Below are 25,636 nucleotides of genomic sequence, written 5' to 3' on the forward strand. Positions count from 1 at the left end.
ACTACGAATCATACCTAATTTTCATACACTCACCCACTTCGCACTGCACAAGCTTTATGTCCATGTCTCACAACTTGCATACACTGCCAGTTTTTCAACCATGACTATCGCATCATTTAAACACATTCCGCCACATTCACTGACATGCTCCTGCCTTCCTTTTGGGAGAAGGTGTTGCATCATTCAAGGCAATAGGTGCTAACCAGCAGCAAGGGCCAGGTACAGCTGCATGTCCTTAGTCCCATGGAGGACACCTTGCTTTCCTTCATTGGTGCAGCCTTTCTGAGGCCTTGGCCAGTGCTGAGCTGAAACAATAGAAGATGGTGGTGTTCCAATACCAAATCCTCCTGCCTGTATCTCACTTTCCCCTCATTTCACAATCTCTTCTGATTTCTAAGCTGCATGTGTTGCAAGTATGAATCTCTTATTTCCCCCTCACCAGCCTTTCTCTTTTCTGAATTCCAAGAAATGCAAACCAGCAGACAGTGGTGGAAGAGCAAGAAGATGATTAGGATGAAGAAACACTGTCACTCAGTCAAACACTCACAGCCACCAGCTGTGATATGAATACAGAGTTACTTTAAGGGGAGAGGTTGGTTCTGCACATGGTGAGCCACTGGACATAAAGGGTCAGCAGCCAGGGCAGAGGACATGGCTAATGCTGGCACCAGTTCTCCTGATGGCAAGATTGCATACAAGTTCTGTTCCAGAGGACTCAGATAAGCATTCTATGGAACAGGCTACAGAAGAAGGCTGAAATAAAAACGGAAGTCACTGGAAATACTCAGCAGCCTGTGGAGCGATAAACTAGGGGCTGGATTTACCATGCAACCAACCCCCATTTCGTGGAACTGTGAGGCGACCTGCCATTGGCTGACGGCAGGATGTTTTTGTCCTGTCCTTGTCAACAGGGTTTCCCCTTGCCACCGTGAAACCCGTCAGCATGAACAGCCGGAGAGTTCTGGCCAGTGTTTACATTTCAGGTCTGTGAGGTTTCAACAGAATTGTTGAGGATGAAGTGGAAACACCTGAGACTTGATTTCACACGCACAGCCATCAGCTCAATCACTAAGACTGAACTTACTTAAGAGAATAGCTGAGAGATGGGATCTGTACATGGTGAAGAAGGCTGCTGGGAATGCACAATGAAATGTTTGACACACTGACAAGCCAACCATAAAACCATAATGCATGCAATTGCACAGAACATGTTCTGCACCAATTTTGTACGGGACTTTGAGCAACTTCAAGCTCATCCTTTCAGAATGAAAGTCGTGACCAACTCCAAGAGCCGATTTGTAGACTGAACCATGATGCAGCATCTGACGCACAATGTATTAGCTTTCATTGCTGTACAAGTGGAAACCATTTAACATCTGGGTGCAAGCTCAAACTCATGATCGAATTTCTGCCCTGCAATGTCAACTTGCTTCCATATAAGCATAGACTGTGGCCATCATGCCTGTGAATACCAGTGTTCGAAAGGTCTTGTAGGGGTTCACAGAAACCCAGTAATCTGTCCTCTACCAGATTGCAAGGATTGTGTAGTTACTTTCCCAGGCTGTGACAGTGGTCCCAAGGAGCACAAACCTGTTGTCGCCTCTTGGGAAGACAACGTCCATTCTACCACACAGCCAGTGTCCTTACTGTTCCATCCATCCAGTTCAGACTCCTGCCACTCATGTTTGGTTGTGTGTTCCACAGCCCGGCCTTCTAGTGCCCGAGCTGCTCGAGGTCAAGATGCCGCCAGATCGAGGTGACTTCTTGCAAGCTGTCCCCCACATACCCTCTAATTCTATCTTTTACTTTCATTCTTTGCTATTAAAACTGTACTCATTTCTTTTCTCTACACCCTAATTATGACTATAACACTATATTCTGCACCCTCTCCTTTCCTTCTCCCCTATGGACTCGATGAATGGTATGTTTTGTCAGTATAGCATGCAAGAAACAATACTTTTCACGGTACCCCAACACATGACAATAATAAATCAAATTAAATCAAAAAGGTCATTGTTCAAGGCTATATACTGTCTCCTCCACTGAAGGTCTGCAGCCTTCCACCAGCCATGCTGTCATTGGTGTAGCATAGGAGCACTGGGATAGCGCCTAAGAGAATGCACAAAGCAGATATTTGTATGAAATAGATGAAATTAATTTGGAATATTCATTTTGTGGTGGTTTTTATGTTTGTATTGTGGCCAAGCTGACTCTGGGCTGGTCAGTCACAGAGGGGAACATGAAGTGTGAGGCTGTTGGTGAATGAGAAATTGAAATTGCATTTACTGCCATCATTGATAGATGCTTGTTCACAGAGAACCTGGCCAGCAAAAGCCAGTTTAAATTGCCTGCTCCCTTCCTCTTCCTCTGCTCCTGAGCTGCTCACTGTATAGTTGGTGGTGAGGGCTGTCCCCTCATGAAGGTGAGATTGTATGACTTTCAGAAAGCTCCATGAATTTGACATGTGCTCTGCTGAAGGTAAAGTATGCTAATAGTCTGCTCCATCAAATTTGTGTGGCAACATGGCTTTTGTTATATGCGTGCTCTCCATGTGTGCTTTTCGACACAATGGCATCACCAGCATGTGGTCAGCAGATAGCCCTTGTCAGGCATTAGCCACAATGTTGTTTATTGTCATGGTTCAAATGCAGTTGGAGCAGTGGACTGCCTGTTGCTGGAATACAGGACATTGACCTGCTTAATGGCCTATGGGTCGTATATCAGCTGGCAATTGAGAGAATGGAAACTTTTTTGATTGCGGTACATCTCAGAGTTGACATCTGGTGCCCATAAACCCTGCACCATGGGGATGCCTGTAATCCTTACAAGACAGAATGCTTGTTTTGCCTGCTGTGCTCTGGCAAACAAAAATAACATGTAGACATCTCTCTTTGAATAGCGAGCATCTGTGACCTCTCTTACTCAATAGTAGATGCCTAACGGTGAAATGTCAAAAATATCTTCAGCCTGGAAGGTGTCCAATGTATAAAAGTTTAGTTTTATAACTTATGGCACTCTGAGGTTGCAGTCATGGCAATGTCAGGTGGCAGGTTTTGATGAGGATGTCCTTACTGAAGCACAGGTGTCTAACTTTCTTCATAGTCATGGTCATTTATGGAGCATTAGGAAGTCATTTGACCCAGTAAATGCTGAATAAATCAAATCGTGCCATCTCTGTTTGGAGCAATCCAGGCAATCTGACTTCCCTGTTCCATCACTGTGGCCCAGAAAGTTTATTTCCTTCAATTTCCTATCCAATTAATTTGCTTGATCATTTCAGCTTCTACCACCATCTTGGGCAAAGAGTTCTAGATCATCACCACTCACTGCGTAAAAATGTTCTTCCCAAATTTTTCCTGCACCTCTTGCCCAAAACCAGACAAAACAAAACTAAACCTTCAATCTTAATATTGAGGAGCACGACTGACTACAAGCTGCCAGTCTGAAAAATAACCATTTACCGCAACTCACTCTTTTCTGTTCTTAAGCCAATTTTATGTGGTACTTCATCAAATGCTTTGTTAAAATCCATATAGACAACATCTACTATTTCCCTTCATCAACATTCTCTGTCTGCTAGTTCATCAAAATGTCAGTTAGATTAGTCAAACATGATCGCCTTTTACAAAGCCGTGTTGCCTCTCCTTAGTTAACTCAAATCTCTTCAAGTGCTAGTTAATCTTTTCCCTGATTATTTTTTCTAAAACCTTACTCATCACTGATAAACTAATTGTCTTGTAGTTTCTAGGCCTGTCATAGTGTTGTAGAGGTTTATAGCATGGAAACAGGCTCTTCAGCCCAACTTGTCCATGCCGTCCAGTTTTTACCAATTAGCTGGTCTCAATTGCCCGCATTTGGCCCATATCCCTCTATATCCATCTTACCCATGTAACTGTCTAAATGCTTTTTCAAAGACAAAATTGTACCTGCCTCTACTACTGGCAGCTTGTTCCAGACACTCACCACCCTCTGTGTGAAAACAAATGCCCCTCTGGACCCTTTTGTATCTCTCTCCTCTCACCTTAAACCGATGCCCTTTAGATTTAGGTTCCCCTTCCTTTGGGAAAAGATGTCCTTACATCCTTTCTTGAATAAGGGTATCATATTTTCTGCTGTCAAATCCTCCAATACCCTATTCCCCTGCCCCTTCCCCTTCCCCCAATGTCAAGGGAAAATTGGAAGATTCTGGCAAGCTCTTCTAATATCTCCATATTTCCATTAATAACCTCGGATATGAGCCATCCTGACCAGGCAACCTATCTATTGTGGGGATAGCCAGCTTTTCCATTACCTCGTGCCTCTCATTTTCACCCCATCTATTACCTCTGTCATCTTCACGTCTGCCGATATTTTGTTAGATTCCTCTTCCTTAGTAAACACCGATACAAAGAACTCATTAATATACTATCCTTGTCCTGTGTCTCTAGCGTACATCACCCTCTTACTGTTTGTATGTGAGTAGAATATTATTATGTTCCCCTTTAAGCTGACTATTTGATCCCCATGTTTCTCTCTTTGCTAGCCTTATTTTCCTCTTCACTTCCCCTCTCAATCTCTTTTCATTGACCTGGTTCTCATTTGAATAATTCACCTGACATGAATCATGCACCCTCCTTTTTATTGTTATGTAATTTTCTCAGATAGTGTTGTAGGGAAAAATCCCTTGTACCAGTACATTCAAAGAAGTCGAGTCGCAAGGCAACGTTCAAAGTGTTTTTCTTTATTGTACAATTACTGGGAACCCAGGGAGAACCAACGTAACCAGCTCCGAAACAGTGGCTTGGCCACGTTGATCTCAATCCTTTCACATCAGCTCTGGATCTTTATAGGGATCCAAATTCGAGCGGGAACATTTGATTATGCATTTTTACAATATGTATAAAGTGGTCTGTCGGGTCAGGAAGTTCTCTGGGAGGCTTGTCAATTTGCATTTGTATGGTGTGTGTTTGTGTTAATGGGACTACCTGTTCTTGCCCCGGTGTTTTAATGTGTTTCCCATTATCTGAATTGACCTCATTGTTTTGTGTCTGTGTTCCCTGTTTGCGAGATTAGGTGTTAATGTCATTTTGTCCTGCTGTGTGTAGGGAGATTTAATCTAATCTTTTATTCCTTTTACCCTAGTTTGTTAAGTTTCTTTGCCTGCCTTGGCCATTTTATTCCTGTAATATTTTATTGATAGTCTGGTTATGCCATATAGCCCACTCTCGGTCTTGACTCGCAGATATCCCGATCTTCCTTGGCCAAAGGCCGGTTTAAAATGCAGCTTCGCGCTGTTGCTGGGCAGAATAAGGATCTTTCGTTGGCTTTGAAATTTAAAGGTCTCTCAGCTGTGCAGAGGGGGTTTGAACGAATATCCATCCAGGTGTTCCCCTCTGCATTGTAGGCACGTTATGAATGGTGCCAATATGGCTTTTGGAAAATTGCCTACTTCAATAGGGAAATTGCTCCTTAAACACTCTGGATGGATATGTTCTTCTGCTGAAAGCCCTTCTCCACCATCCCCCTCCTCATATTTTCCCTCTTGCAGCAGCTTGCCCCATTCTGTGTTCTTACTCTCCCTGACATGTTGCAGTCTAAATGGAATGCACACCACTGCATCACTTCTGAAACAAATAGTTTCTGCAGAATCCTTGAAAGCACCAATTCCTTTAACATCTGCCACACTACTCCCTGCAGACTTCCACAATTTTACAGGATGCTTGAAAGCACCAAAGACTTCTACAATCGTAGCAATACCAGTAAAAATCAATCAGCAATGATCCCGACAATAATCAGTGATCCTTTTAAATAACACTGGTGTGGGGTCCTGAATGTGTGTTCAAAGATGGTGTTAGCTAGAGTGTTGAGTTTCCAAGTAGAGCAAAATGTTGATTAGCATAATGATCTGCCTACTCTGAATAGTTCAGGCTGATGATCACTATGTGTACATTAACACCCTTCCCGATGTGGTGGCTGGCACGATGCACAACAAAAGCATCTGCATGTTTTGCTGATGCCATTTTAGACCCCGAAAGCCATACGTAACACAAAAGTGTCTGTGCGCATCCAAATTTTACACCCACAGTGCTGAATTTTATGGGATCTGCAAGAGCAGGATAGGAAGCAGGGATAGCCAAAATATTGGGAGGGGACACACTTGCATAGAACACCGATCTTGTGATGTTGGTTCCCCATTTTACAAGTAGTGAGAAAGATACAGTGCTGTACAATATCATGGAATCTTAATTAAGTTCATTGATAAGGTAGCTAAGATGCATTTACATGTATCCAAATGTAATTTTATGGGGCTTTTGAAATTGAACAATTGGGGCATAGAAGTCACAGGTATTCAGATCCCTGACCATTTGAAGTTGGTGGCAATGAAGTGAAGCCTCAGTACCTCTGGATGGTAACCAGTGTGAGTGTGTTTGTTGGCTAGAAGAGGAAGAATGGGCATGGTAGGCCATTCATGGCCAGTGGCAGCAGATTTGGACATGTGCAAGCTGCACTGGGTAATGGGTGATTTTTTAGGATGCAGAGGGCCATTGACTTGGGAGCCGACGCCATTCCTCCTTGATGCAATGTGTCAATGCCACAGGTCCATCCAAGCAACCATCAAGCAGGCTTTTGGAGGGATTGCTGAGGATGAGCTTCAGGTGTCTCGACTGATCCAGTGGAGCGCCTCAATCTACCCCAGTGAGCAGTTTTGTGGTGGTCTGCTAATCGCTGCAAAATTTGGCACAACAGGGCAAAGAGGCCTTGTATGATTTGGAATTAATGCCAATTGTCACCAAATGAGGAAGATGCGGTGGAGTGAATGAGCAGGCGGCACAGGATGAGAAACTCTTTGCACCAGAGTCAAGGAGCATTGAAAGACACAGATGGGAGTCTTGGAACAATTTCATACATGCATATTCTGTGTAATAAAGACTCACCTTTATTCAAACTGACTGTCATCTCCTTCATCTCGCACTCTGGGTGGGATTTTCGGGCTCTTCCCGCCAGTGGGATCTTCCAGTCAAGCCAAAAGTGACAGCCCCCATGGAGGGTTCCCTGGCAGTGGGATAGAGGATCCATGTAAAACATCATAGACATTGGCGGAACTGGAAAATCCCATCAGTGGCCAATGGTGCGTCGACCCTGCCGGCAGGAAACATGCTGCGGCAAGGGTGAGAAAATCCCACCCTCTATCTCCCAGCTTCACAGCGCAGACTGACAAAGCTGAAGAGCTGACCGGAAATGACCTAGTCCATCACCAGCTGCTCATCGAGGCATCTCAACAAAGCAGCAAGAAACGCATGGGCGAGAAACAACGATTGCTATGTCAAAAATTTATTGGCACTACTGTATCAGATTTTAACAGGTGCAAACTTTTAACACGCATGTACCCAAGAGCATTGAGTGCTCCTCTTAATGGACTTACAGGTGCTTCTGAGAGATGTAATCTCTGAACTCGCAGCTGAAGTGGAGGTAGGCTTGTGATGATTTTTGAGGCTGTCCTCTGGCCTGAGGCCTCCAGGGCCCCAACATACTAAGAGGATCCTGCAGAGGTGCAGATCCTTCCTGTCACCATGGCTACCGGAGGCACTGGTAGAGGGCATGAGGAACCATTGTGCACACTCTGAATGTTGTGAGAGGAGCCTACAGATATCAGGAGGCAGCTACTCCATCTTCCTTGCGAGGCACATTTATACATCACTACTGACCAGAGAAAGACAAGGGCATGGTGGAGACTCCAGATGCCTCATTCTCTCTTGCCTTGTCACTGCGAGATAGAGTGACAAAAGAGGTGGGGGTGTTGCTTTACTGATTAGGGAGAATGTCTCAGCTATACAGAAAGAGGACACCTTGGTGGGATCATGCAGTGAAGTCATATGGGTAAAACTCAGGAACAGGAGTGGTGCAGTCACACTGTTGGAGTTGTACTACAGATCTCCCAACAGCCAGCATGAAGTGGAGGAACTGATATGTCAACAGATTATGGGAAGATGTCAAAACAACAGGGTTGTCGTGATGGGCAATTTTAACTTCTCCACGATAGACTGGGATTCCTTTAGTGCCAGAGGCTTAGATGGGGCAGAATTTGTTCAGTGTGTCCAAGAGTGCTTCTTGAGGCAATATATAGATAGTCCAGCTGGGGAAGAGGCTATCTTAGACCTGATTCTGGGAAATAAGCCCAGACAGATGATTGATGTCTCAGTGGGGACCATTTTGGGAACTTCTAAAAGTTTCAAGATACTTGTAGAAAAGGATAGAAATAGCCCCAAACTGGAGGAAGGCTAACTATGACAGTATTAGGCAGGAGCTAGGGAATATAGACTGAGGGTGGCTGTTTGAGGGTAAATCCACATCCGATATATGGGAGTCTTTTAAAAGTCAGTTGTTAACAATTTAGGACAAGTATGTCCTTGTAAAAATGAAGGATAAAGATGGCAAGATTTGGGAACCCCGGATGACAAAAGTGATTGTGAGCTTTGTGAAAAAGAAGAAGGAGGCATACATAAATGTCGGGAAATTGAAAACGGATAAGGCTCTTGAGGAATACAAACATAGCAGGAAAGAGCATAAACAGAGACTTAAGAGGGCTAAAAGGGGCCATGAAATGGCCTTGGCAGGCAAGATTAAGACTTTTTATGCAAATATAAGGAGGAAGAGGGTAGCTAAGGAAAGGGTAGGTCCACTCAAGGACAGTGGAGGGAATTTGTGTATGGAGCAAGATGAGGTGGGTGAGGTCCTTAACGAGTACTTTGCATCAGTACTCACAAAGGAGAAGGATGTGGTGGATGGATGGTGAGTGTAGAAAGGAGGATGTTGACATTCTAGGACATGTTGAGATAAAAAGGGAGGAGGTATTGTAGGTTTTGAAAAATATTAAGGTGGGCAATCCCCAGGCCAGATAGGGTCTATCACAGAATACTGAGCGAGACGAGGAAAGGAACAGCTGAGGCCTTGGCCAAAATTTTTGTATCCTCTTTAGCCACGGGCAAGGTACCAGAGGATTGGAGAGCAGCTAACATTGTTCCTCTGTTTAGGAAGGGCAGAAGAGACAATCCGGGAAATGACAGGCCTGTGAGCCTTACATCAGTGGTGGGAAAATTATTGGAGAACATTCTTAGGGACAGAATGTACTCACATCTGGGAGAATAGGTTTATTAGTGATAGGCAGCATGGTTTTGTGAAAGGGAGGTCATGTCTCACAAACTTGATTGAGTTATTTGAGGAAGTGACAAGAAACATTGACCAGGGCAGGGCAGTGGATGTTGTAAACATGGACTTTAGTAAAACCTTTGAAAAGGTTCCTCATGGTAGGCTAATACAGAAGGTGAAGTCATATGGGATCCGAGGTGAGCTGGTAAGATGGATACAAAACTGGCTTGAGCATAGAAAGCAGAGAGTAGCAATGGAAGGGTACTTTTCTAACTGGAGGTCTGTGACAAGTGGTGTTCCACAAGGATCAGTGCTGGGGCCTCTGTTGTTTGTAATATATATAAATGATTTGGAGGAAAATGTACGTGGTCTGATTAGTAAATTTTCAGATGATACAAAAATTGGGGGAGTAGCAGATAGTGAGGAGGATTGTCCGAGGATATAGCAGGATATAAATCGGCTGGAGACAGGGGCCGAAAGATGGAAGATAGAATTTAACCCAGATAAGTATGAGGTGATGTCATTTGGAAGGTCTACTGCAGAAGGAAAGTATATAGTAAATGATAGAGCCCTTAGAAATATTAGCATACAGAGGGACTTAGGCATGCAGATCCACAGTTCCCTGAAGGTGGAAACTCTGGTAGACAAGGTGGTCAAGATGGCGTATGGCATTCATCAGTCGGGGTGTTGAGTATAGGAATTGGAAAATCATGTTGCAGCTGTATAAGACTTCGGTTAAGCTGCATTTGGAGTATTGTGAACAATTCTGGTCACCACACTACCGAAGGATGTTGATGTTGTAGGGCGGCACGGTAGCACAGTGGTTAGCACTGCTGCTTCACAGCTCCAGGGACCTGGGTTCGAATCCCGGCTCGGGTCGCTGTCTGTGTGGAGTTTGCACATTCTCCCTGTCTCTGCGTGAGTTTCCTCCCGGTGCTCCGGTTTCCTCCCACAGTCCAAAGATGTGCGGGCTAGGTTGATTGGCCATTCTAAATTGCCCCTTAGTGTCCCGGGATGCATAGGTTAGAGGGGTTAGTGGGTAAATATGTAGGGATATGTGGATAGGGCCTGGGTGGAATTGTGGTTGGTGCAGACTCGATGGGCCGAATGGCCTCTTTCTGCACTGTAGGATTCTATGATGCATTGGAAAGGGTGCAGAAGAGATTTACCAGGATGTTGTCTGGTTTGCAGGATTTGGACTATGAAGAAAGGTTACACAAACTTAGATTGTTTTCCATTGGAGTGTCGGAGGATGAGGGGGGTCCTGACAGAGGTTTACAAGATTATGACAGGCTTGTCAGAATCTTTTTCCCAGGGTCGAAGAGTCAATTATTCAGGGGCATAGGTTGAAAGTGAGAGGGAAAAAGTTTAAAAGAGATGTAAGGGCAAGTTTTTCTCTCACACTGTGGTGAATGCCTGGAACGCGCTGCCGGAGGAGGTGGTGGAAGCACATTCTATCACAATGTTCAAGAGGCATCTGGATAGATTCATGAATATGCAGAGAATAGACGGATATGGACCACGTAGAGACAAGAAAATATTAGATTAGAGAGGCATCTGTGTCGGCACAGACTTAGTGGGCCGAAGGACCTGTTCCTGTGCTGTATTGTTCTTTGTTCCCATTGAACTCATAGACAAGGTGATGGCATGTAGCTCTGCACGTATCTCCAGTATTAACTGAGTGGGTCTACTGGAGCTGGCTGTCCATGAGGGTTGCCAATCTTTTGATGGGGGAAGCTATTCGCATACACAGCCGAGACATGACAGCACATAGGGCCTGGATGGACTTGGGTTGCCCGCACTTGGGTGCAGCAAGCCTCTGCAGCTCCACCAGATGTTCCCTCACCTCTTGCTGCAGCTCCGGCACCAGAGATATGTCATCAGTCTGGGACTCAGCATGTGTTTGGCCTCCCACAGAACCTCCAATTGTCAGTGGTTTCAGCTGTCGCAACATCTATCAGCTGCTCAGACAGATCTGTGCTGCACTCAGCTTATGACCTGAACCAAATCACGAGTTCATACCTACTGACAATTTAATAGTACCATACACAAAGGAATTAGATAAATATTTGAAGGTTAAACATTTACAGGGTTATGGGGAAAGAGCTGGCATGGTGGACTGAATGACCACTTGCTGTGCTATATGTTTCTGATTCTGTTTGTTTTAAACTCATTCTTTAATCTCTTAAAAAATATGGTGATCATCTTTCATGGTTTCAAGTTCAAATTCATGTTTGAATACAGTGTAGAATTCACATATTTTGAAACGACAACATTATTGATTTAGTTCAAAGAGTAAACAAAACAATATTCCATTCGAGGGTATACATTTTAGCCTCCAGGTTTCAAGGATCACCTGAAAGAGAGTAGCAATGGCACACATTATTTTTGTGGGTTCCGGAGGGACACTACTGGTCCTATGAAAGTAACGTTAATATAAATTTTCCCTTGCCTGTCAGGCTTTACTGAGCTGATTATCATGGTACACATTCTGCCAAATAGGTCATTAAAATAACCTTGGCACTCCGTGGATATCATTGGACCCTGATTTTATGGAGTGGTAAGACTTTGTCTGATTTTAAGCAGGCATCATGATGACCCAGGGAAATTCAAGATGGGATATGGTGTCCACTGGAAGGAAAAAAGCAGGACCAGACCAGTACATCCATTGTGATTTTAAATCGACCATCATTCTTTTCTGCCAGGAGGAGGGAGTTAAAACCAAACCCCTGTGCAATACTTTTTCACACCTTTATATAAGCAAGGGTGTTAATATTATAATAGGTGCAGTGTGCTCAGCTTTTTCTTATACTTAAACTTAAGCATTCATTTAATATCTTCCAAGAATAGAATTACAATTCATTTAAAAGCAGGAAAGACAAAAGATGGTGAAATATTTTAATTAAAATTGTGGCGGATTTCAATTGTAGAGCAGTTTCTTCCAACGTCCCACAGGCATGTTTTACACACTGTTCAGATAATTGTGTTGTCATAGTGGAAAACCCTTCTGGATTTGGTTGCAGATCAGATCAAGACAAGCTGCTTATAGGGATGAGACTTACGTGGTGCTATTTGTGAGACAGGTGGCCTTGTTGAGGAAAGATCATAACATTTCTCTTTCTTCCTTTAAATATGAGCTTTGTTTTTAGCCGATTTGTGATATAGAAGTAATCTTCTAATCTTGGAACTCTTATGCAGCACTAGTATGTAGTCTAACATTTTCCTGCATAAGCTCAAACGGCAGAAGACCTGTTTGTCAAGACCTCCTTTCTATTGTAACCTCCATTATAAAATTTTCTGAATTTTCAGTAACAATATGATATAGCTTACAAAAAATGCAATGATTACTGGAAATACAAGTACACTGTTCCAAGGTTATGGGGTTATAGATCTCAGATAAAATCTCATTCAGCAGTTGAGAGCATCTGGAAAACATCTAGGACTGTAACATTTGGTAATATGGGAACTCAGATGCATTTCACAGTATGAAGGCATTTTAGACTTAAATCAGGGGACTGCTTTCAGACTTGTTTTGACAGTATGCATGAGTTGCAGTAGCAACTTTATACCTTACGTGACTGTAATTCACTCCAATGAAAGGTCATACCCAAAATGCACTGTTTTTCGAAACTGGTGAAGCCACTGAACAATTGTAGTTCTGATTTTATTCTTCTTGAAAAAGAAATAATTTGCATTTCTATATGTTGTTTAGCTCCATTTCATATTTTCCATCAGAAAGTCTCCTTGGTTGGAGGAAGGCTGCTACCTTTCACTGGTACAAACTGCAGTGACCTTTGAGGATGCTCTTAAGTAGCTCTGGGCCTTGAGGACCTGGCTACAGCTTGTGTGGCAGCAGTCTGAACTGGCTGAAAGGCGACATTTAGGACACTAGGGGAGTGGCAGTGGCTGCTCCATCTGCTCTATCTATTTCATGTTGACTTTCAAGATGAAGGAGAGCAGTGAGTGGAGACGGTGCATAATGCACCAACCTACCATCAACTAGGATGGTAACTCAGCAACACTCTGGCTCAATGGCACTGATATCCATAATCCTGAAATCATCTGCTCAATGGTGCAGGTTAGATGATTTCTGATTGTCCTTCTCCCGCCTTCTGACTTTGTGGGCAGCCTTCACCCGCAAGTGAGAGGGCAGAATGTCAATGAATGTGTGTCTGTGTAGTCGCAGGATGTGCCCATTATTGAATAGTTGGAGTATGTGGAAGCAATGAGAAATGTATATGCGACTGGCATGATTAAATTGTGTGTTGTTGAGATACAATATAAGAAAAGATAGAGAGAAGCCCTGAGTGTCAAAGGCCTCAGACTGCAGATATGACCAGATAGACGGAGAGAGCCCCAAAATTCTTCCTGAAGCATGAAGAGGCTGCCATCAGACATCTGGCCTGTTCCCAATGCCACAGGGTAGGCTGAGTGAAAAATTCTAGCGGGCCCCTGATGATTGGCTTTTTGCTTGCCTTGATAAACCACCTGCACTAGAGGGTGTGAAGCCTTTCCACTCCCAATCCCACTTCAGGAAAATGGCCTGGGGAGGGCAAAGGCGGGATGGTGCTAGTAAACTGACTGGTTGGCGGCATGAAATTATGTATCCACCTGCCTAGTTCTCGTTCACGTATCAGATGAAAATTCAGCCCATAAGTCCACATTTTAGTGGTCTTTGACATCATGGAGCACAGCCAATGGAAGAAAGAAGACAATCAGCTGTACTGATATAGTGTAAAAGCACTTTGAGTACTGCTAAGTGGAATATGCAGGTGACTAAGTTATTTGACTTGCCACATAATTCCTCACATGTACACAACTGGTTCAACTGCAATTATTTTGGTCTGCATTAATTGTCACGTGTATTGGTATACAGTGAAAAGTATTGTTTCTTGTGTGCTATGCAGACAAAGCATACCATTCATAGAATACATGGGGAGAAGGAAAGGAGAGAGTGCAGAATATAATGTTACAGTCAGAACTAGGGTGTAGAGAAAGATCAGCTTAATATAAGGTGGGTCTGTTCAAAAGTCTGATGGCAGCAGGGAAGAAGCTGTTCTTGAGTCGGTTGGTACATGATCTCAGACTTTTGCATCTTTTTCCTGACGGAAGAAGGTGGCAGAGAGTATGTCTGGGTTGCATGGGATCCTTTATTATGCTGGACTTTGGGAACAAAACAATTTTTGCAGACTATCTTTTCAAAATGGTGTTCCTCAAATTCTTTTGAAACATGTTGTATATTAGCAGTACAGCCAAATATTCAAAGAGTTAACCCTTTTTTTTAATCATTCAAATGAATAAAGTTGTCCCAGTTGATTTAATCACAAAACTGACAGCTCACAACTGGTTTGTATGTTTTCGGTTTACTGCGTTTTGTATTACTTGTCATCTTCAATTTGTGATAAGTTATATTCTCCAAGGCTTTAACAATGCTGCAGTTCCTGCTGACAAGCAGATAATGACTGAAAAACATTATTATTCATCATGCTGTGACAAAAATGCTAATCTTATGTGGAAATCATTCAAGATCACTTTAGAAAAACTGAATGTTTTAAATAGTTCATGAGGTGAAATTGCTGGAGAGAATGAAGGTCACCAACATCAGCTTACTGCTGTGATGGGTCTACTTTACTTGAACATTAATTGTAGGAAATGGCAGCAGTTGATATTATTAATACCAATCAAACCCAGTGGTAGAGTAGAATTAATCAATCTCCCACTAGCTGGTGAAATGATTGGCAGCTATGACTGCACAGATATCTGTCTATTATTCCACAGTATATTGTGTTTTAGAAAAAATGCAGCCAATACCTTGCTTCTTGCATAATTCCACCTATTGTGGATATTGAGTTCTATTTTCATGTTGAATTAACAATAATTTGAGTGGTTTTGATTTCATTTTGGATATACAGTTGGTGTTTTTCTTCCGTTTTTAAAAGTTAATTGGCTATGATTGAGGATATTGCCAGGCTACCAAAGAGTTTTGTCCAAACCACCTGTGAGAGACTCAGCGTGATCCATGTTTCCTGAGAGGAGTCATAGATCTCATTTTGCATTGAGTGAAGGCCCCAAAATGAAAAGAGATGAAGGAAATTGATCCCCCTAGGATTAATTATCAGAACAAAGTTGCCCCTCTGTTCCCTGCAGGGAATGGAAATAAATATTTGATCCATTTTCTTTAGCCCAATTCAGGCTTCATACTCCTTTCTCAAAGCAGCCTGAAGTATTCTGGGATCTGCCTTTTCATTGGTATCAGCACCTCATGTACCATAACACTACCCCCAGATGTAGTGATTAAACCAAATCTTTGGCTAATACGGAGAGCAATATTAACCCTTTGACCCCAGATAAGATCAACTAACAAAACAGATTGGGGGTTAAACTTTGGAAGACTTTCAGAGTAGGAGTGCAGAATCTAATATGTTTGTATTAGGTATTGATTATTGTATCCAAGAACCAAAAAATAAAGTTTCAGATTTTAAGAAATTATTTAATATGCGTCACGATCTTGATGTGATTGTGTTTCTGCTTGGAATCAACATTTTACTTTAGTGGTTGGAATTGGACAAATAATTAACAAAAGCCAAGTTAAGTCTTTTGCTTTCCTCTGCAGCTTGTGGAGAAACTCTTCAAGACTCAACTGGTAATTTCTCATCCCCAGGATTTCCTAATGGATACCCTTCATACACACATTGTGTTTGGAGAATCTCAGTTACACCTGGTGAAAAGGTAATAACATATTAGAATAACCTCTGGTTGTCTCTATCTACAATATACCCTTTGATGTTACCTGCATTACTTTATTTTAAAGGTTTTACTAAATAAGTACCAAGATATGTATTTTTGAGGATTTACTGTAATATTGATTACATCAGGGTGCATGGTGAAAACAGTTATTTGTGTGGTTGTAATCTCAAGCCTGTGCACACTTTGTAGGCTATGACTTTAGATAGCAAATTCTTGCACTTTAAATTATATCATATGCTGTTAAATAAGGAATAACTTGCCACTATGAGAAAATGCACAAGAGAAACAAATATTTCAGGCCATCTGCAAATTACATTTATATAGCACCTTTGGCATTGTAAAATATCTCATAGCACTTAACACGATGGATATGTTTACCTGTGGCTTTATGGTGCTGTTGTCTTCTGATAATCTAAAATATTTCATGTTAAAGAATATGAATGCTTCCATTCTTGGTACTATCATGCACCAGGCATGACAGCAGATTAAAAGATAACCTGCCATAGTGATCAAAAGCTTTAAGCACAAAATTCTTTGAACTACTATGAAAATTAAACATTCCACAATTTTCACATCCGTTGTTCCAGCCCAGAAAAGTAATTTAAGAAAACACACAAGATTTTTATTTTCAAACATTAGGGGCAGAATTTAATGAGTGGTAGGGTTTCCTGACCTGCCACCAAAAATGTCACTGAAACCACCCCCACTCCATATGGCCAACCTGCAGCCATTGAATGCTTTGAGCATTGAATTGGCTGGAGATGAACCTTCCTTCCCTCATCTGGAGAGGAAGTCTTGCGATAGCTGTTGGCCCTCTGATTGGATGGCAGCTCTCTGGTTGATTCAACACCACCATGAACAGTGCCCACTGTTAGGACTGTATCCAGGCCCAGCAAACAATGAGCCTACAGCTGGATGATAAGTAAGTCTAAGGGGATCTCATTGAGGCAAAGGGTAGGAGTCCTGGGATGTGGGGGTGGGGGGGGGGGGGGGGGGGGGGTGTGGCAGGCAGAATACAGAGTCATGGCAGGGAAATGTCTTGGAAAGGGGGGCCCGTGAAGGATGCATTCCCTTCCCCTTTTTCACCTGCGGCCAAATGAGCTAAATGGCTGGGTTTCCCCCTCAACCCCTGGCCCTCTTATTGCCAAACTCCTTCCACTATCTGATAATTGCAGTTGGGGCAGGAAGTGACCCTTAAGGGGTCATTAATTGGTCATTTAAAGACCTCAGTTAAGGTGATGGCCTGTAAAATCGTGGCAAGGTTGGGAGTAGGCAGTGGTAAAGTCATCCAGAGAATTTGATCCTCCCCACCTCCTGGGAGGCAGTGTAGTGTTCACTTATGAGAGCAGTGAGGAATTCACTGTGAGTCAAAGTCCTCAGTCTGGGGCCAGCAGGTCAGAGTGACAAAATAGTGTCTCCTTGGGCTCACAGTTAGGAGTCAGAATGTATAGACTGTTCTAGGGCTCTCTGAACCTCACAGTCAAGAGCGATAGAGGAGAAACAGTCCTGGGGTACAGCAACCCAGCTGCAGGACTGTGAATAGCACACACGTTGTACTCCCACTCCAGGGAGAGGCAAGTGCTGTGTTTTCATATAGGATAATGATGTGCAGGCAGTTTTCACGGTCCGTGTCCATTGGCTTGTCAGGCTCTGTACTGGACTGCAGATGGGGTGGTAATGGTTATGGGAGGTATCTACAGCCTGTACACTGGGGAGAAAATAATGGGGGGAGTTCTCCTCGATAGGTGACTGTGCACACAGCCTCTAGTTGGGGAGGTTAGAGGTCCACATGAGGCATGGACACATCAACAGTAATGGGCGGTGGTGGGGGTGTGGGGGCGGGGATGTGGTAGAATTGTTGACCACAATGTCAATGGGATCTAGCATTACTGGGGGAGGCCGTAGATAACAAGAAGGAGTTCTACCTTCACATCATGAGGTTGCAGATAAATATCTGGGATGTGGACAGCGAGGGGGCGGGGTGGAAAAGATGATCTCTAAGTAATGGAGAATAGTGGAGAACCAGCATCTTGTTCTCTGGAAGTAATGGCATAGTCACCAATCGAAAATGTAAGCAAATCTGAACAGAGGGGTCTGAGGTAGTATGCATGGACTGCACAGCTGCACTAAGAGGCCCTTTTTCTGTGGACGCTTTGTAACTTGCTATTGCTACAAGATCCAAATGGAATCAGGGCTAAGAGAAGGGACATGTTTCTCCTTGAGAAGCTAGCCATTGGAACCCATGACTTTCACCAGGCTGTTAAAGGGGAAATGTAGCACTCAATGGCTTAGCATTGCACTTGCTGCATTTAAACATGAACACTCAGGAATGTGAAATTTGGGAATGCAGGCAAGTACTAAGCAGACACAAGTGCTGTATATATGACATCTCATCAACGAAAGAGTTTCATGTGATTTTCAGAACTGGCATTCATAACATCCAAAGATACGCAGTATAGGTGGATTGGCCATGGTAAATTGCACCTTAGTGTCCAAAGGTGTGTAGGTTAGGTGGATTAGCCCTTATAAATGAGCAGGATAATGGGGATAAGGTGGGAATGTGGGCCTAGGTAAGATACTCTTTTGGAGAGTCAGTGCCTCTGATGGGCCAAATGGCCTCCTCCTGCATTGTAGGATTTCTGATTCTATTCTATGATTCCATAATGGGCCAAAGGGCAGCCAGTTATTAAACATGAACCACTTATTGTTAATGAGTATGGCAGATCTGAGATTGATGCACTGAACTAGGTCAGGTCACTCAAGTCATTCACACCTTCTCCAACCTCTGTGGAATTCAGATATCACGTCTCGGGGGTAGCATCTTGGTCATCTCGATATGTATTTTAGCACCTTAGATACAAGGCTGCATCAGTGACAAGGTTAGTAAAGCAGAAGCCACCAAAAATCGTTACAGTTGCCTTTGGTACAAGATTATGAGCTTCACTATTTTCAATTGCTATGCATTAGCCTATTCAGTCCTTCATTTCAAAGAGAAAAACAACAGCTGTGGATCCAGAGCTCAATACTGCCTTTTTGAGGGTTCTAATGTAATGGAGAGAGAGAAGGCGAGGTAGGTGATCCAAGTGCAGCTTCAGGTGGAGGTTCAGGAAACAGGGGAATCATAGCAAGAAACTGAGTAACAGGGGGATCCATAGAAACATAGAACCCCTACAGTGCAGAAGGAGGTCCATCGAGTCTGCACAGACTCTCCAAAAGAGTTACTTGCCCAGACCCACTATCTCCCCACCCCTTATCCCTGTAACCCCGCACATTCACCATGGCTAATCACCCTAACCTACACATCTTTGGACACTAAGGGACAATTTATCATGGCCAATCCACCTAACCTTCGGACTGTGGGAGAAAACTGGAGCATCCAGAGGAAACACGCGCCAACACGGGAAGAATGTGTAAACTCCACACAGACAGTCATCCAAGGTTGGAATCGAACCCGGGTCCCTGGCACTGTGAAGCAGCAGTGCCAACCACTGTGCCACCCAGACCAAGGAGACAACTTGCTAAATCAAGGGTATACTGAAGAATCTCCAATTTACGAAACAATGCCATGCACATCTGCATTTGCCCTGAACTCTGGTGGATCACATGTGCCACATTGTTCGAGAGGACCTAATGCCTTATGAAGTGGGAGGCTACTCCCACCAGTGGCCTTGAAGGTCGCTGCCGCACTCAATTTCTTTTGACTTTCTAATGGCACTGCCATTCAAACACACTTCATACTGAAAAATATCCTTCATTCATAGAAGGCACTGTAAAAAAAATTAAATTCCCTCAAATGGTCAATCTGTTGTAAAAACAAAACAATGCCTTTTCACTTGTCACATCAAAGATTAATAATTTTTAAACTATCAACCAAAATGTGAACATAACCCCCACAGAGATAATTGGTTATGTGTTTTTGAAACTCAGCCAAGTTTTCATAACAGGTTCAGCTGTAATAATGAATCCTAGGAAATGTAAACAATGGAAGCTATTGTAACAAAAAAAAACTGGATGGCTTTTTCCTAAATTACACGAGATGTCCTGCCAATCAAAGCAGTCTAGGAGTAAGTGGTTTTTTTTGCTCCTCTGTGATAGCTGCTTTTTTGTTAATTTAAAAGTATTCTGGGCATTTAAAGCGCGAGAGTTCCCAAGCACAACATCCTTCAGTTTTGCATGCAAGGTAGTATTTCTTTCCAATGGGAAAAGTGCACTCATGCACCTCAACTAATGTTGGTCAATGTAAGAGTGAATTTACCTTTGCAGGACAGAGCTCTATAATCTATCACTACAGTACAACACACCTAATTTAGAATACAGCATCTATCCATCGAAACTCCAGGAAAATGTTTTTTAAATTTTAAAGCTAGTAAGTTAAAGAATTCCAGGAGCAGTTTATTTTTGGTTTTCCACTTGCAGCTGGGTGTCCCCCATGGTTCATGACCCATCTGAGAGGCTGTGCCCATGTCTACTTGCAGAAAGGGCCTGACCCCACTAAACCTGCAAAGGGGTAGGAACTGCTTATCCCGCAATGAACGCAACAAGAGGAGTGTTAGATAGGGCTGACTGTCTGCACCATTATCCCGTGCTTGCAAAAATAGCCAGAAATAGGAATGGGGGTGGGATTCCCAGAAACCATTCCCATCCACCTTTTTTCAAAGGCTCCAGAGTCAATCCAATCAGTGAAAATCCAGACATGAGGCTAGTTGTTAACCATTTTACTCCTGGATAAATAGACAGCATGTACAAGCTTTCTATGTTCAGGCAGAGAGAAATCATTCTAACTGGAGTTACCTTGATCAATACAACTAGAGATCAAAGGAAAGTAAAACCAGGAAGCAACAAATAACTATTTCCAGCTCCCTGTTATAGCTGTATTGGTGCTTTATCTAATTCCTTAAGTGTAGCTATCCAAACCAATCCGGTCATGGTACAAATAAGTTACTAGTTTGATGAGTGGGATGAGGTTGTATAAAGAGACTACTTTCGTCTTAAAAAAAAGTATTGGTGGAAGTTTAAGAAAAATGGTGTGCATTTAAAAATGAATATATCAAATGACTGGCACAGGATTACAATAAGTAGTTCAATCTCACATTTCTGAAAACAGACAAGCCATCTAAAGTTTATTCTTCTATTTTGTTGATGTCACCTGAATTGGACCATTGAATTATTTACTTGTAATCAATTTCACCCATCCAGTATTTATGCTCTTTTTCATCTTTCATTTTTCAAAATCTGTAACCAAGTTTGTGTTCCGTTTTCTGTGCTTGCATCTCTCACAGTTCTGTGTGTTTAATAGTCCATCCATTGGCTTAAAATTTACAATGATAATAACTGAACAGCTGCAATCTCCATTTCTACTGAGTAAAATTGACAGCCGTTGTTGGCACCTGCATATGTTCAATTACATGTGGAAATTACCCATGATTCTTGCTGTGTAGACCGATGAAACTGGATCCCTGGTCAATCAGAAGTAACTGAGATTTTAATGGTGTACTAAGGCTTTGAGTTGTAATTGTAGAGAGTCCACAACTTATCCAAACTGGTGCTGTGAACCCAGTTTCAGAAGTTCCGCCCCCATTTGCAAGAAATCTTATTTCTGCCCGTGAGTTGGTAGTAAGTTAGCACTGGGGTTGTAAGGGTCCATGGTGATGAGTGCAGAAAGATACATTGGCATTTAGCTGACATAGAGGCTATAAAAGGTATGAGTGATGGGGCATGGAGTGTATGAGGGACCATTGGGGATGGGTGGGTGGTTATTGATGGGGCATGGGGAATGGGTCCTATGTTTATTCATGCAATGTGGGTGTGACTGGCAATGCCAGAATTTGTTGTTCTTAACCCTAATTGCCCTTGAATAGACTGGCTTGCTAGCCAATTCAGAGAACAGTTAAGAGTCAATCACATCACTGTGGGTCCAGAGTCAGACCAGGTAAGGATGGCAGATTTTCCTCCCTCAAGGATATTGGTGAAACAGATGGGTTTTTATGGAAATCAATGATAGTTTTCATGGTCACCATTGCTGAGACTATCTTCTTGTTCCAGATTTATAAATTGAATTTAAATCCACGATCTGCCATGGAGGGATTTGAACCAGTGTCCCCAAAGAATTAGCTGGGCCTTTGGATTACTAGCCCGGTGACAGTATCACTATTTCACCATCTCCCCAGGTGAATGAGGGGCTTTGGCTAGAGAGCCTAATAGTTAATAACGTAGCTGGGGCAAAACCTAGCGAACCGAGGAAGACCGTTTAAACAACCCACCTAACACTGCTGCCTCACAACGCTAGGGACCCTTGTTGATTCTGGTCTTGGGGACTGTCTGTGTGGAGTATACACATTCTCCCTGTGTCTGCATGGGTTTCCTCCTACAGTCCTAGGATGTGCAGGTTAGATTGATTGGACATACTAAAGTTGTCCCTTGGTGTTCAAAGATGTGTAGATTAGCTGGATTAGCCATGGTAAATGCATAGGTTTACGGGGATAATTGATAAAATTGGCAGAAATATAAATTCAGATCTTGCAGCCCTTTAGGGCAGCAGAGTGGCATAATAGTCAGCACTGCTTCCTCATAGCTCCAGGGACCTGGGTTCGATTCCCAGCTTGGGTCACTGTCTGTGTGGAGTTTGCACATTCTCCCCGTGTCTGCGTGGGTTTCCTCCAGGTGCTCCGGTTTCCTCCCACAGTCCAAAGACGTGTGAGTTAGGTGCATTGGCCATGCTAAATTTCCCCTTCGGGCCCTATTTTACCATTTTGATTGTAAGTGCTGGGCGGACTTTAAACTGGGAGTGTTTCAGATCCGACTTTTAGACCAGTTCTCAGGCGCCCCCATATGCACTCTGCCTGAAAAAATATCAGCGATTCATAATCGTGCTGCAGAAGCCTGTGGGCGGGGCTTAACGCGCCCGAAACCCTGCAGCTCCGATCGGTGCCTCCAACTGCGCATGCACGGAAACAAAATGATAGAATGCGGCTCCCCTGACACATCCTGGGCCAGATAATGCCTCCCCCTAGCCCCCACAGACATTGTCCCAGCCCCACAACATTACTGACCCCCTTACCCCCCCTGCCACGCAGACCAATCGCAGGCCCCTACACTTCCCTCCCCCACTTATCTCAGGCAGAGTGACAGTGGACCCCTCCTTCATTTCAGGCAGAGTGACAGTGGACCCCTCCTTCATTTCAGGCAGAGTGACAGTGGACCCCTCCTTCATTTCAAGCAGAGTGGCAGTGGACCCCTCTTTCTCCCCCCCCCCCTTCCCCCCCACTAAACTCGGGCAGAGTGGCAGTGGACCCCCATTTCCCCGCCCCCCACAGTGATCTCAGGCAGAGTGGCAGAGGATCCCCTTCCCCCCCCTTTCCCCTCCACTGATCTTAGGCAGAGTGGCAGCAGCCCCCCCCTCCCCCTCACCGATTTCGGGTAGAGTCTCAGTGGACACCCCTTTCCCCCACCCCTCCCCCCCCCCCCCCGCACTGATCTCAGGCAGAGTGGCAGTGGCTCTCCCCCTTCCCTCCCACTGATCTCAGGCAGAGTGGCAGTGGCTCTCCCCCTTCCCCCCCACTGATCTCAGGCAGAGTGCAGCAGACTCCCCCCTTCCTCCCCCCCTCTCCCCCACCCCCCAAAAACTGATCTCAGGCAGAGTGGCAGTGGACCCTCCACCTCACCCATGATCCCAGGCAGAGGGCAGTGGACGCCCCCCCCCCCCCCCCATCCCCCCACCGATCTCAAGCAGAGAGCCGTTGGACGTTTGGCACTTACCTCACTAACTGGAGCGCCAAATCGGGATTTTGTAAAGCATGTCTGTTTCTCGTGGATGCTGGAAGGGCGAACGCGGTGGTAAAGGGGGAAGTGCCAGTAAGTTTGAGGTGCAGCCTATTAAGTCAATTTAAATGCTTGTAAATTGCCATCACACCCGTTTCGGGTGCAGTGCCGATCGTGGCCATTTTCGGGCCTTGGTAAAGGGGGAACTGCCGCGGAGGCGGGTGCAGATCACGCTACTCACCTCACACCCGACGTTTTCGGGTGCCAAGTTTTTGTGATGGTAAAATTGGGCCCATATTGTCTTGGGATGTGTAGGTTAGAGGGATTAGCGGGATAAACATGTGGGATTATGGGGATAGGGCCTGGGTAGGATTGATGTCGGTGCAGACTCGATGGGCCAAATGGCTCTTTCTGCACTATAGGATTTCTATGATTCTTAATTAGTGAAAAGTTTCAAATACAGAAATGTGAAAACATTTCGAGATGAAACTAACCTCGAGACAAATATGAGGCAACTTGGTCTCTTCTGTGATTCTCTTCTCCTGCAACTTTTCCCAAATGGTCTACCTTTAAATATCTTATGGGTTTCTCTTTGAAAGCATGCAACTCCATTTTTCATGCAATCAACAATGAAATCAATACCCCCAGGTACCATCTGCCAGAAGGATTCCCTTTGGATTGTATTCACTTTCTATCTTTAGAGTCAGGCTGATTGATTATCTTTAAGACTGAAAATCAGCCCTCTCTTTCCCTCTTTGCCTTCAGCCTCTAACAAATTTAGCATAATTGGGAAGCAAACCAGAAACTTTCATTGTTAATCTAAGGGGCTCTTAAACTGCTGTCATTTTAGGATGATAATTTTGAAGCAGAGAAAACACATTGGGGTGTGTTACTACCTGGGTATAAATTTGGTGAGCCAGATTGGTCACCTGTCTTAGACACTGCACAAATTATTAATTCCATTGATTGGGCATTTTCTACGAAAGGCAGTTGATCACAATGCTAGCTTAATGCTGGAGCAGCAACTTCATAATCCAATCCAATGTTTGGTTTTGTTGAGACAGTTGCTTTTGATGAAGTAAGTGCTTTGATGGCAGGGACAGTAGTTTCTGCCGCCTGGAACACCCCCAAGATGTGCATCTGGCAAGATTTGACATTATCCTACACAAACACATGGGAACATCACAAACTTTTTATTTTTGCTGTGACCTTTTGAGGCAAAAATAGTAATACTATAATTCACAGCAGTTTTCCAGAAAAACATTCTGAAGTTTAGTCATGATAATTAATGGGGTATAGTCAAGTCCAGCAACTTCAACAGGAAGTGTAGTATTGTCATTTAGATGAGTTGAAGGTACATCATTAAAATGTCAATATTTCAGCTAATTAGAATTTCTGGAAACCTAGTCCTGTGTGCCTAAATTACACAGCTTGCATCAGGTCACCACAATGTCCAGTTCACCTGACCTTTCTTGTATCTGCTCTTCACTACTGATCTTTGGGCGACACTGTTCTCTGTGCAGTTATAAATGGGAACCTGGTTTAAAGAAATATAATGGTTTCATGATAGGGCTGCAGCCAGGACATGAGAAAATATCATTTTCTTCTGAGGAATGAGTCCCTCAGGAATGAGGATGACTTGCTTCCACTCCTGTTTCATGAGAAAATACCCTATGTTGTTTAAATCCCTCAGTTTAAAAAATTTGGATGGGAGATTTTCATGAATTCTATTCATTTCTATTGCAGATTGTTTTGAATTTTACAACCATGGATCTCTTCAAGAGTCGCCTGTGCTGGTATGACTACATAGAAGTACGAGATGGCTATTGGAGAAAGGCGCCACTTCTTGGTATTGAACTTTGTCCAGTTGGGACATATAGCTGTGCCACTGAATTTGAGGTTTCAACAGCTTTTTTTTGCCATAAGAAATGGAATTTAAGGGACAGTATCCATTGGGTTCCTTTCTTGAGAACACATTAGTGAGCAAGTTGGATCTTTAAAATTA

General features: G+C 43.6%; 1 protein-coding gene across 1 annotated transcript in view; it reads left to right on the forward strand.

Moving 5' to 3' along the window:
* Positions 1-25,636, forward strand: part of tll1 (tolloid-like 1) — a 308,946-nt gene that overhangs the window by 203,384 nt on the left and 79,926 nt on the right. The window contains exons 9-10 of the mRNA XM_078212332.1: positions 15,740-15,855; positions 25,378-25,480. Coding sequence (XP_078068458.1) covers positions 15,740-15,855; positions 25,378-25,480 — 219 coding nt within the window. The remainder of the gene's footprint in view (positions 1-15,739; positions 15,856-25,377; positions 25,481-25,636) is intronic.

This window comes from Mustelus asterias, chromosome 1, assembly GCF_964213995.1.
Source record: "Mustelus asterias chromosome 1, sMusAst1.hap1.1, whole genome shotgun sequence".
Lineage (NCBI taxonomy): Eukaryota > Metazoa > Chordata > Chondrichthyes > Carcharhiniformes > Triakidae > Mustelus > Mustelus asterias.